General features: G+C 40.6%; 1 protein-coding gene across 5 annotated transcripts in view; it reads left to right on the forward strand.

Moving 5' to 3' along the window:
- The window catches only part of celf6 (CUGBP Elav-like family member 6), a 167163-nt gene that overhangs the window by 134840 nt on the left and 17866 nt on the right, over positions 1-14457 (forward strand). For all 5 annotated transcript variants that reach the window (XM_066685525.1, XM_066685524.1, XM_066685526.1 and 2 more), the window contains 2 exons: positions 3950-4029; positions 14300-14443. In XM_066685525.1, the coding sequence (XP_066541622.1) occupies positions 3950-4029; positions 14300-14443 (224 nt within the window). The remainder of the gene's footprint in view (positions 1-3949; positions 4030-14299; positions 14444-14457) is intronic.

Genomic DNA, 14457 nt, shown 5'->3' on the forward strand with positions numbered 1-14457 from the left:
CTGATACTGGCGACCTGCTTCTAAATTGAGACGGAATCCAAGGCAACCAATCAGAACAGAAAGCATTAACCTTTTAGACTCCAATATCTGTGACACATGTAAAGATTAAATGCCTTGTGTGAAATCTACGAGCATATGTCAGCATTAATTGGTTATGTAAAATAAATTCTGGCAGATTTATGAGCAAAAACCCCCACATATGTGAGATCTGAACTAAGTAGAATATAAATCTGGGCTCTTTAATTCACATATCTCAAAGAGAGGAAAGTTGTTCTCTCACTGCAGCTGGCTGGAGGATCACTGGTGGTTTCAGGTCAGCGAGGTTTGACCATTGCCAGGTTTGTTAGATGGATGTTTGTGCTGGACCATGTAGCCTTGCCTTCTCCCTACGTAAACGAAAGGGCCTGGGGGTCTCCACTTCTCACCGCTCGAAAGGTTAAGCTCCTTCTGTTTCCTCAAACAGAGCCATGTATTCAGGATGGCACCCCAGCAGGCTGACTCATTTAGGGTCACAGAGGGAAAAAGAGAGGAGTTTTCATCTCCATCTGGAGGGGGTGGTGGGACAGGGGGCTTCAGACACCAATTGTACAGAGCCACAGGAGAAATCAAAGCATGTTTCTATCTCATCGGACAATGCTCTTAGCTTCCTTGCACTCCTCTTTTCATGTGCCCTCTTTTAATACACTCCTTTGTTTTCCTGTGCTTTTCAGAGGTGTCTTTTTCCCTGCCCCTTCATTGCTCCCAATGAGAACTGTTCACTATCAGAGGCAATGCTTAGCTTTGATGCCTCTAACAGAGAGATGCTATTGAAAATCACTGGCGTTAGGAATATCAGCACAATTTAATATAAGCATATTTTAACCCACCCAAGTCCCCCACTGTGTGTTTGTCTTGACACATTTTTGTTTAATTGTTCCTCAGCAGTTATGCATGTGATCTCTGAGTTTGAAACTTCTGACAGAAAAACAATCTTGTTGCTATATTTTTATGATTTATCTTATTTTGGAAATGGGAGCAATCTAAAGAGAATCAGTGCCAATTCAGAATATAAATTAAATGTAAATAATGTCTAATTCAATAGACAACTAGCTATAAATATTAGGCAAAATGTATTAATAATTACAGGTTAACATCAAAGACTTAAGGAAGACACTGTATTATTGAAGTGAAGTGAAGTTGACATGCACCACACTTGCACTACCTCTGTATAATACAACATGAGCATGTGAGTTTGTTACAAGCCCAGTCCACAAACACCTTATCTGCTACCCCCCAAAACAGTAATACATCAATATTTGTAGAATATATATATTTGTTTTTCACTTTTTAGAGCTTGATGCTAACAATTAGAGTTAATGCTAATTCGATTTTAGAGTTTACTGCAGAATTACAATCATACAGATGTTCCAAATGTGGAAACATCAAGTTAAATTGGAGGTATGTCTCTATTTTGTGGTGTTTTTTGTCATGCCTGTCATAATTAAAACACTCATGCTCTCACACACTCAGTAAGTCTTTCATATATCCATACATTTTATATAGGATCTAAGAAGATTCCTACTCATCACTGAGATCAGTACATCACGCTTCATAGAAGAGAAAACAATGGAAAATGGAAAAATTGTATAAAACTGAGCCAAAATTAAATTACCTTTGTGAACCAAAATAGAGCGCTGTGTCCACATTAACATAATGTATGTTTAATGTGATAGACTGGCATTTGAAACTGCAAGGTACTCGTTAAAAGCCACATTTGTTAACTTTGGCCATGTCCCTGTATGAACTTTCCTGCTGAGGTACTCAGGCTTCCCCCTAAGGCATGAGAGCTGAGGCTGGTTTATGTTCTGGTGAAAGAATCTGATGTAACGCTTTGTCAATACAAACCTGCTGCTTTCTTACAGCCTCATTTATTCCGGGGGAATCCAATGAAGCAGCACTTGCTCGTAATTCTACTGAACTCTTTGTGATAACAGATTTGCTCTAACCTACATTATGCACTGAAAGTGGGCTGTAAATAAAATCATGTTTTAGGGTTTAAGTGTGTTTGACTACACCTTTTTGTAATAGACTTCATTCATTTTAGGAGAATTAGTTTCAGGTTTGAAAGAAATCTGCAGGGACATTTACTCTGCACACTTCTTTTTTACTCTCAATCACTCTTTTTTGTTATTATTATTACTTTTTTATTATTATTCTTGCCAACTTTATGCACAGTTTACAGTCACTGATTTGATGGGCTATCATGTCTTGCATGGATTTTTGGGATCTGATACTTGCAATATCCTTTTTTCTTTTCTTTTCTTTTTGTGTTATTTTGCTTTCCCATTCTCTTCCTCGTACACAATCTTTGGATTCTGATAAAATTGTCATTAAAAACATAACGTTTGCGTCATGGCGAGGAATAGAGCCAGCGCTAGTAGATAAAAGAGAATCCAGTTAATTTTAATGAAACAAATCAGGGTCACGAACTGAGGAAATGTAAGCTACAGTCCAAGGTTAAAAACATAAACACGAGCGAACAGATTAAAAAAGGGCAAATCCAAGAGAGTGTTCAAAATACACAGTAAAAAGGTCATAAATGAAAAACGGAGACAAAAGGCTTATATACTAATTAAAAATAACGAGTAAAGGTGTGTTAATATTGAGGTGGAATGCTAATCTGGAATGTTGGAAAGTGTTGTGATTGGAAGTTCTGTCCATGTGATCCTCCAAAAATATCCTGAGAAATGTAGTCCTTTAACAATACAAGTAGAATAGGATCATTCATATCAATGTAGAAAGTGTGTGGGTTGAGTCTTCCTCAGCAGGAGGCCTGACAGTTTGTGGTGGTTTGGACTGAGAGTGAAGTAAACGAAGGATACTGTTAAGGTTTATGTGTACATTTTTGAGCCAAGAGTTATGATATAGAGAATGTATGCCTACGTGTACATGTGTGTGTCTGTCTCTGTCTGTGTTCCATATACGCCTAGGTTTTCAGAGTGAGGTGTTCAACACACTAGGAGCGGGAACATTGCTGTGAGAATATGATCACACTCAGTCTGTTAAAAGTCAGTGAGATCCAGTACTGATGTTAGCTGTGAATTGAGGGGCTTGTTGTTTCCCTGCCTGTGGCTATGATATAGGAATATTTTATATTTGAACCTATATCTAATTGGTTTGGTGAACACCAGTGTAAAATGCATCACGGTTCCAGACCTGTAGCCGGCCTTGCTGCAGCATATGAGAGCAGTTTATCAGTCATAAGCACCACACCACCCTCTGATAAGTGAGATTAAATGGACTGCGTGATTCCTGTGATATTTTATAATTCAATCTGTGCAAATCCTGTGTTCTTTAGATATGAAGGATGTTTACTCCTCCAGTAGATATGGAGATGTGAAATAAACAGGATGCACAAGATTGAAAACTGTATTAGCAGTGGGTAAACTAAGCCCCCTTTTTCGCCTAAATTTATACTCATGCATGAAAGGCGAATTATATTGGCACTCTTTGTCATCATAATCTCCATTATAAGAGACTGCACACAGATCAGCATGTGTAAATATTAAACAGATTAATAAACACAAACAAGGCTCTCAGTGGATGTGCGTGTGTGTGTGTGTGTGCGTACATGTGTAAATGTGTGTGCATGTGTGTGTCGGGTAGGGTAGGTGCTAGAGAGTAGAGAGAGAGAGAGAGATTAGCAAAAGGACGTGCTGCTCCATGTGTCTAATACATTCGGCACAATTATACAGATTTATTCAGATTGCACACACACTCACACACACACACACACACACACACAAATGACAGAATACATTAACACAGCAGATAACATGAAAACAATGGTAATGGATGTATTTGCCCTATTCAAGAATATCTTGCTAACACTGACCCCTGTTTTCTCTCTCTCTCTATCTCTCTCTCTCTCTCTCTCTGTCTCTCTCTCTCTCTCTCTGTCTATCTCTAGGCTGTGCCTTTGTGAAGTTTTCCAGCCATGCAGAAGCGCAGGCAGCCATCAACAGCCTCCATGGTGGACAGACCATGCCGGTGAGTGTTTACACACAAACACACACACATTGATAAATAAATTTTACCCAGCACCAGAATAGAGACAAAAAAGTAAACTGTTATACAGGTCAGTCTCTCTCTCTCTCTCTCTCTCTCTCTCTCTCTCTCTGTTTTTCCCTTTCTCTCTCACAGCTCCCTCACTCAGTCATTCTCACTTTCCTTCATTCTTTGTCTTATCACCCTCTGCTCTTCCTCTGACACTTCTAATCTCTCATTCTTTCTTTCTTTCTTTCTTTTTTTCTTTCTTTCTTTCTTCTCTCTCTCTCTTACACACACACACACCCCTCCCTCTCCCTCATTTCACACATCTGCTGTCTCTTATATACTTTCCTCTCTCGTTCTGTTACTTTTTAAACATATATTTCTCTCTCTCTCTCTCTCTCTCTCTCTCTCTCTCTCTCTCTCTCTCTCTCTATGTACTTATGTACATATGCTTCCCCTCTTTTCTCTCTTGTCTTTCTCTCTGTCTAATGCTAATTGGGTTACACTGTAAATCCGTGATTCCCTGCTTGGCACTTCAGGACATTATAAAAGAGGCGTATGCTTAAGACCGTACACAAGTTACATATGTGATTAACCATCCAGATGATGTTGAACAAACTCTTTCCATGCCAATAACATAATGCGTTAATGCATATTCAGTAGTCACATTTGTCCTGTTTGGCACAGAGCACAGTAGAGTGACATCACACGCTGCTCTATTGGAGCAGCAGTGCCATGTAATGATCTCTGTGCTAATAGCAGCCATGCTTTGTTGTGTTTAGAATTAATCATGAAGACAATGAAATACAGCTTTTTTGTGCAGGTCTTTAACATTCAGCATATTGCTTGGGTCACAGGTATACGCTGGTTCTTTGTGAATGCATGTGGCTTTAAGCCAAAGGTGAGGCTCACCTGATCAAGTTACTGGGGAAAAACACATAAAATATATATGTGCCCAAGTCTTTCATGTGCTGTAAATTACAGTTTCAGTGAAAACACTGTGTCTTAAGGTCATGGCAAATCTCTTTCGTTTGTGGAATTGTTGCATTACTCCAACATGACATATGGGCCTAGGAACAATCCAAGGGTGCTAAAACCATCCAACTTGTCATTAATAATCCATATCGTCTATACCCTGCGCTGCCTCTGCACCTGTACCCTTCACAATCCGTCCAGATAGGAATTAGATTAATAGACAAGGTGGTCATGAGAACTCAACCAAAGCCATTAGGACCTAGTGGGAATATTCTTCATTTGCTCAATATCTCTGCCACATGTTGTCAACAATGACTAAACAAAATGGTGGATCCAGAACAGGAGAGAATGGTAGGCAGAACGGTAGAGAGAGAGAGAGAGAGATGGAGGGATTGTGTGTGATGAGAGGATGATAAGAGTGGGTACAGTGCCAGCTGCAGGAGCTCTCGTAGCCAACGTTGGCACAGGAGCAGCTGGCGCCTGTATTAGCGTGCGTAAATATCACCTGGCCACTGATATGTTTGACCATAATGAAAGGATTTAATGGAACAGAAAGAGCAGACGCAGACACAGAAGGACACAGGGGATGGAGTCAGTCAGGGCTGGCATCCTCACTGGCTTTTGGCTGCTCCAGGACTGTGTTAGCATCCAACTTGATTAGCCACTCTACAGCCTGCTCTCCCTTAGAAGTTCTAGAATGTACGTACGCTCCAGAACGTGGTTTGAGTCTGGAGCCTATCCAGAATCAGGAACACACCCTGGACAGAGAGCCTGGGCGTCACACCCTCACACATCACACACTCTATCAGTCATAAACTCACACCTATGGACAGTCACATAAAATAACAGCCAGTTCACGGTGTTTCAGGCAGTGACCCGAGGTGGGGATTAAACCCAGAACCCTTGAGCTTTGTGACAGGAACACTTCTTGTCGGTACATTGTACCACACTGTTTTAACATTAGCTGTGAAGATTTGTTTGCATTTAGCCACAAGTGCATTGGCTACAGTTATTGAATGGATGAGTGGATGATAATTCAGAGAAAATAGATGCATAACTTCAAAACCTATTGCTGGGTTAGTCATTTTCAGCTTTGGAGTTGACATTGAGCATGATAACCTTATGTCCACCATCAGTACACATCAGTACACTATTAGAAATGGTGTCTAAATACAAACCCAATTTCTATGAAGGTTGGGACATATTGGAAAAGGTAGTGAAAATAACACTGTGTGATTTCTTATTGAATTGACAAACAGACAGCGATAAATATTCACAATGTTCTTTTTGTAAATATAAACACATTTAGATGTTGATGCCTGTCACACACAGCAAAAAAGATTGTTTACCACTGTGTGGTACATGACCGTTCATGAGGATGCTAATTATTAAAAATTTACAAGTGAAATTTGTACCCTTTGTGGCTTGATACAGTTATTTTTTAGCCGCTCAGCAGTACATAGTTACTGTTGCCTGATTCTCCTCTTCATGATGAGCCAGCAGACCAGTCAAGCACATGCATTCTGTGTCAGTGAAGCCATGTTGTTGTAGCACAAACAGTATGGGCCTTGGCACAGTTTTGCTGAAATAACCCCAGTCCACCAGGATAAGACATCATCCTGACAGCGGCATATGTCTCTCTGAAAATCCTATGTTTACCTCTACATCAATGGAAAACTCTCATGTTTGTATGTCACCCAGGCTTGGTCTCTAATGCACCCCATACCATAATACCACTGATAACGGTCTGGATGGTTCCTTAACATAATGTCTATTTTTGTTTAAAATGTAAAAAAAAAAGCTGAAACATGGATGTTTCTAATGTCACAATACATTTCTATTGTCTTTGGATCACCTGAGATCCGCTTGGGCCCAGAGACGCATTAGAGGTTATTCACAGAAATGATGTATGGTTTTCTCTTTGTGAAATAGATTTTCAGGGTGTATTTCTTGCTGCAGTGGTAGACTGTGTTAAGTGACAACTGTACCTCCAAGCTGATATGTCTATATTTATCATTTGAATATGACAATTTCTTATGCATTGGCATCTGAGTGCATGAAAGTCACACTCATTTAACATCGGTGTCCAGCATTACTCTACATGGACTGGTATTCTGCAGAATGCCTGAAACATTTCACAGTATTAAGTTTTATAGATGATCAAATTCTTTGCACTCCTACATTGAATAATGTTCAGTTTGAACTATTTGATGATTCTCTCATGTTGTTCTCTCAACTTGTCTTTGGTGAATTTGATACCTTTTATATTTATCTGCTCATTATGCAATGCTTCAAAACAGTGTTATATTTTTTTATAAACGTGTCACCTTTGTGTTGCAGGCATCCAATTCCAAAAGTGTTTATATTAAAACAATATTAACTTTGAAACGTGGCTCAGTGAAAACACTGGAACTTTTCATTTTTATCACATAAAGCTTCAGCAAAATTATAAAATGTCCCAGATTTTCGGAAAATGGAGTCTGTACAAAAAATGGACATAGGCTGTGTGTGTGTGTGTGTGTGTGTGTGTGTGTGTGTGTGTGTGTGTGTGCACACTAGTGGTGTTAGATGGCGAGGTGTTTGGCCCATGGGCAGCTGTTGTCAGGTATTGTGTTGACAGTTGCCGTTGAGCTGATGACAGTCACAGCTGAGACACTCTGTGATGGTAGAAATGTTACAAAGCCAAGGCCAAGGCCACCAAACTCTAGTAAATGTATTTAGACACTCTCACATTGTGCATACAAAGAGAACTATCACTGTGAAAACTAAGGGATGTAATTTTCAAGTATCATCAGGTGTATGAATCAAATGCATCTAAAACAACTATTAAACTATCCAGCAGCAGAAACCTTCAGCTAAAAATAATTCATCTGAACATCTCATCGTATGTTTCTATTTAAAACAATGTGAATGCAATAAAAGGATACACTGGTTTTACAGCATGTTCTGGCTTGACATTAGGGCTGCTGCCATGTTAACTCTGAATGATAATGTATGCGCTCACCATATGGATTGTGATCTGACCATTGCCATTAAGCTTGCATGGCCACAAATAACATGTGTATGCAGTGTCGGACCACACATGATAGCCATAGTTCAGGTTAGTACAGGTTGTAGGGTTCTATGTCTCTAAACTCATTACAGTCCCTCATTAATTTGAATTTGAATTTGGGATATCTGCAAAAATTCTTTGAAGCTTGTCCAACCTAGCAACAGTTGCCAGGAAATAAATATTCATGTGATGTCACCAACCATTGAGTGTGTTTGTGAGAGAGTGAGTTAGAGGCAGAGAAATACACACACACACACACATGCAGAGTGATTGATGTGTATATGGTTGCCCTGTTAATATATAAATGTTTATTTTTTCCATAACAGTTAAATATATAACCATGTCTAAACCCCATATCCAGGTGTGTATATATACTGTGTTGTGGCAGATTAAGTGGTATTTGTCCTATCTGAGAAAACAGCTAAAGCTTTTTATTGCATATTTGTCACAACAGTCGCCATCATGTCACTGTATAGAGTGTAAATTATGTCAAAGGCATAAATACACCTTGAAGCTTATTGCTTTTCTCAGAGCTTTCTCTTTTCCTAATTCCACAGCAATCCTTTGGAGATGACAGCAACTAGGCAGAGTGTCTCTTCTCTAACTCTGATCTAATCCTTCAATTATACTTTCAGTTATTGTTTTTTTCCCCCTCCCCTTCTTCTTCTTTACATCTCTGTGGCCCATGCAAAATCTAATATAGGCGCTCTTCACAAGTGCGGCGTGTTCTCTTCAAAATGGGATTAGTTTTTTGAACCCGTGACAAATGCCTCAGTCGGACCTGTCAGAAATGACGGCTCCCTGTTGCAGCTTATCAAATTCGGCAAATTTATTTTTCTGTCGAGATAGAGGGCCTGGCAGTGGCAGTGATTATTGTGTTTGTTTGTGAGGATATAGCTTTCAGCAGGGACGGAGAAAAAATGTCCTGCTCTCCTGCCGCGCCTGTAATGCCTGCTGTCACTTCAGCGCATCATCCATGTCACAGCAACACAGCAAAAGTTTACACAATAAATTGACCTTTTGAGGGCAAACAGACCTGGGTTTTTCATTTATTTATCCACACAGACTAAATTTCCATAGCTACAGTCAATAATAATGGCAATAAATCAGAAAAGTCATAAGAAGAAAGCTAAAAGGGACCGTAGTAATATTGTAGAAATGATACACTGTGCAACAGAGAAGAAACTTTCAGCTTTATTGCAAATGTTTGTGAGAACAGTTTTCAGTTCTCATCTAAAGTAGCCCTGTGTCTTACCTATCCATCCTTACTTCACCGTTATCTCTCTCTCTCCCTCTAACTCTCTCTCTCTGTCTCTCTCTCTCTCTCTCTCTCTCTCTCTCTCATCTGGCCTCCAGCCGTGTCCCCTTGCTGGCCCTGTGCCAACATGATGCATTCTTCATGAGATGATAAATAAACAAGAGAACACACACTCACAAAGCAGAGATTGAATGTGATCTAATGCGAGAGAGAGACAGAGCGAGAGAGAGAGAGAGAGAGAGAGAGAGAGAGAGAGCATGCACACAATGAGCGACATAAGGAAATGAAAGAGAAATGAATAGAGAGAAAGGAATAGACAATAAAGACAGGGAGAGAGAGGACAGTACAGTGGTAGAAGAGAGAAAAAGAGTGGAGAACTAAAAATGAAAGAGTGAGAGGTGCAGCTGAGTCTTTGGAGACAATGAGATGGAGAAATAGCTCAGCAACAACAGAGAGAGAAAAGGAATGGCCAATGGACAGAAAGAAATGAGAGAGAGGAAGGAGGTAAGAGATAAGAAACAAAAGTGATGCCAAAAAAGAGTAAAAAGATGATGAACTAAAATAATAAAAGAGTAGGAGAGAAGTACCAGGGCAAGGGAGAGAGAGCAAGAAAGGAAGGGAGGAAGTAAATGAATCAGAACCCGGAAGTAGAAACGAAATGAAAGCAAGTACGAAGAGAAACAGAGCAAACGAAAGATGAGAAGAATGAGAGAAAGACAAAAAGACTGAAGGAGTGAGAGAAATAGACAGAGAGAGTGAGTGAGACTGAAGGAGTGGAAGGGTGGCTAGTGCTGGAGGGAGAGATGTTTGTTAAACGTCGACCTCATTAAGTCCGACAGTCTGCTGCTTCACCGGTGGGGAAAGTTGTGGAAAGAACAGTGAAAGGTCAGGAGGTGGGACGAAATGAAATTAGAAAGGACAAAATAGCGGCAACTCTAAGTCCAGTGCTGCACAGAATCGATTGGACTAATTGAAACGACGTCCCAGGAGGCACGGCAGATGGGTCCCCTGTGTGTGTATGTGTTTGTGTGTGTGTGAGAGAGAAAGGGAATTAGAGAAAGAGAGAGAGAGAGACAGGATGCGATATGAAACCTGTAACACCCTGTAAGGGTCGACCTGCAGCTGCAGCAGAGCTTCGGAGAGTCTGGAGTGAACATCACGTGGGTCTGACACAGCAGCCCCACAGCCACATGCAGTTCAAGACACACATCATGTCTGTATCTGGAGCCTGAAAACAATGTGTGAGAAGGCTGATCACAAACTGTTATTTTATGTATTTCCCCCCTTAAAAAGTATCTTTATGTAGAAACAAAAGGTTTACACTGTCAAATTTCAGCACACTTACGTCTCTTTTCCACTGCATGGTACGTACTGTACTTGACTCTACTCAGCTCTGCTCGTTTTTTGGTCATTGATACCAGGTTGCCTTTCCAGTAGCACAGCTACCCTCTGAAAAGTAGCCAGTGATGTCGCAAAACACCTTTTCTAACAGGAACCGCAGGCTTTGGAAACCACAACCATGGTGGCGCAAATGTCAAGCATTTTTACTCATTGTGTATTTGAATGTTTTTATTTATTGGGACTAAACACGGCTCTGTGCAGCACTTCAGACAGATCAGGGTAGTTTTTTCCCTTGTTGAACCATCTGCAAAGCTTATGCTACTGCTAACGGAAGCATTGATTTTTAATTTTTTAAATTTTTGCTATTAGTGCAAACATTTCATATACCTTAATGCTTTTTGACTGTAAAGTCATAAGCCTGAAGATTTGTGAAACCCGACACCAGTGTCAGGGCTGTTTCTACAGGCTTTGGCTCCAGAAGTAGGGGGATGAGGAGAAAGAGCTTGGAGAAAATGTATGTGATGTCTCACTAGAAGCACCAAGCACCGGTCATTTGACAACAGTGCTTTAAAAGACAAAAAACAAAAAGTCTTTGCAGTGGATCAGGTTCCAGAAAACTCTTCTCTCACAACTTTTTTATTCAGAATTCCTATTTTTTTTTTAAATCTTCCATGTGAAGGTTAGTTTAAATCAATTTCTATCCTATCTGTATGAAACTGCAGTCAGGGATTTTTCCTGCATTTCAAAGCTGTAATTCTCTTTTCTGCCAGCGGGCGTTGCAAATGTTTTCTTGTTCGTATCCTCTGTAATTCTGACATGAGTTGATATTAAGTAAACCGTCAACAGCATGACGCAACTATCCGGTTAACGGCTGGCTGTGACAGAAATCCATGGCAGGGACAGAAAAATGTAATCCCTGAAGGTTTTCACATCACAGTTTCATCTCTACTTGGCTCATTTGGAAGGTACTGCAAGTGAGAATGTACTAAAATGTTTCCAGTTCCAGGTACAAGGTCCCAAATTTGTCTAATGGAAAAGCAAAAAAAGTGAGTAGAGCCGAGTCGAGCAGAGTAGGGACCATGCAGTGGAAAAGTGTCGTTAGTTGAGAACACTATTACATTAGCTACTTTATGGATCTTCAGCTGTGCTTAGACATTTGCACAATGCTTAAGCCCGCTTGTAGACAAAAAATAACAAGCTCAGACTTTAAAAGTCTTCATCAAGAAAAATCTCACACACTTCAGAAAGTCAGCCTCTACTCTCTTCCAATTTTTCCAGAGTCAGTGGCTTAACTAAATTCTCCACAACACACAGAGCACAATCTGGAGGACAGACCCATCCCTCTGCTCATCACAGTATCCACAGCTTTATCTCTCAGCAACAAAAAACCCACCAGACCATTATCCAGGGACGCTTCTGATTTTAGTTACAGCACACCTGTGACGGATTCAGCAGCACACCTTATTCAATGAGTTATTTTCTCATTCAGTCACTTCCTTGCTCTCTCTCTCTTATTCCAAACCCTTCACACCCTTTCTCCTTTGTCTCTCTCTCTCTCTCTCTCTCTCTCTCTCTCTCATACACACACACACACACACACACTCTGTCTCGTTTTTTAATCATGTCCCTCACAGCTTTTTAAATGTGTGTGTATGTGTGGCTTCTGTCTCATCTCTAGCATCCTGGTGCTGTAATTAAATAGGAGCACTGGGGGAAAAGTCTCCTTAACATTGTGTGTCAGCCTTTCAAGCCTCTCTAGACATCACATGAGAAACTGTCTGTGTTCTTTGTCCCTCAAATAAATTAATTGGATGCAAATTGAGCAGTGTTGTCATCAATAGTGCAGTATATCTGCCATAAGGCTCAGGGAGAAGTCGATAGCTGGCCTCTCTGTGTGAGCTGGGGCGTTTGGCAGCTGTAATTAGGGTGCTGTATCCACTGAGGCGGTGGTAAGGCAGTTCTCAGTGGGGTACCTGGCCTTTGCAGTCCTCCTCAGTTCATTCTGAAGGAACCTGAAGCCTGAGATAGCCACAGAAAGCCATCACTCATACACCTCATCATCTTCATGCCAGCACCCATCATTTTTCCTTATGGCAACCCCAGGGCCCAATTAAAAGAATCAGTGCAGAGCCTTACTCCACTGTGCTTTGATGTGGACATTTCTCTTAAGAACACTATAAGAAAGTCCACTGGCCTGTGGCTGACCTGTGTACCACAGCTACCAGCAGCGCTAGAGGTGGGGATTATGGCAATATTTTACCATTATTGTGGTCATTTACCTCACAGTATGTATAAGGATGTGCATTCTGACCACTTTTGATATTCCAGTGTCCAGGAGAGTTAACAGCAGGTATCTGGATGACCGCAGAAAAGTAAAAGCAACAGTAAAACTAAATAAATAAATAAATAAATAAATAAAAACAAAAATAAAAAAAACAATGATTTGGATTGCCCCCTCCAGGATGTGTTCCCACCTTGTGCCCAGTGTTTCCGGGTAGGCTCTGGACCGACCGTGAACTTGAACTGGATACGCGGTTACCGACAATGAATGAATGAATGAATGAATGAGTGAATGAATGAGTGATTTGGATTGTGATGTTGGCACTGGTGTTTGGAGACTTCTTCAGATGTAGTCAGGAAAATAAAGTTTTGCTACAAACAATACACTGATGCATCCTAATTACATATTCTACACATAACTGACTAACTAACTAACTGAGTGCGTGTGTTTTTCATTTGTTTATATATTGGATCATTACAGAACTCCCACTTTGGAAAACCTTACTTTTTCACAGAGAAATGTTAAGAACATATTTTATATTTCATGTATTATGAATGATCACTGGATTAGGAACACCTGTACCTTGCATCTACACTCATTGTCCTTTTTATCAGCTCAACTGACCATACAAGAGCATTTTAGAGCTCTACAATTACAGACTGTAGTCTTGCCTGTTTTATTGCATATTTTTTTATCCCTATTTTACACTGGTCCGGACCAGCACAGAGCAGGTAAGTTACGGTGTTGGATCATTCTCAGTGACACTTATATGGTGGTGTTGTTTTAATGTGTGTTGTGCTGGGATTGAGTGGATCAGACACAGCAGTGCTGCTGGGGTTTTTAAAGCCCTCAATATCATTGCTGGAATGAGAATAGTTCACCAACCAGTATCCAGCCGACAACGTCCTGTGTCCCCTGATCAAGGACTAGACGACAGTGTTTAAAAACTCCAGCAGCACTGCTATGTCTGATCCACTTGTACCAGCACAACACACATTAACACACCACTACCACCACATCAGTGTCACTGCCGCGCTGAGAACTATCCACCACTCGAATAATACCTGCCCTGTTGTGGTCCTGTGTAGAACTACAAAGTGCCCTTGCATGGTCAGTGGAGCTGATAAAAAGGACAATGAGTGTAGATACAAGGTATGTGTTTCTATCCAGTAATCATTTAGTGTATTCAACACATGATTAACAGTTACTCCTTTAAATACAAGTCTCATAAATCTCTAAAAACAACCAAAGGCTATATTTCACCCAGCTGAATTTGTCTTATATTGTCCCATGCCCAAAGAATAAGAGTTATCCCCCATTTGAGTAACTTCCTTGTTGTTTTTCATGCTCTTGTCTGCAGGGGGCGTCCTCCAGTCTGGTGGTGAAGTTCGCAGACACAGATAAGGAGAGGACGCTGCGGAGAATGCACCAGATGGCCGGTCAGCTCGGCATCTTCAGCCCCATGACCATCCAGTTCGGGGCCTATGGAGCTTACACACATGCTGTAAGAGCCAATAA

Source organism: Hoplias malabaricus, chromosome 11, assembly GCF_029633855.1.
Source record: "Hoplias malabaricus isolate fHopMal1 chromosome 11, fHopMal1.hap1, whole genome shotgun sequence".
NCBI lineage: Eukaryota > Metazoa > Chordata > Actinopteri > Characiformes > Erythrinidae > Hoplias > Hoplias malabaricus.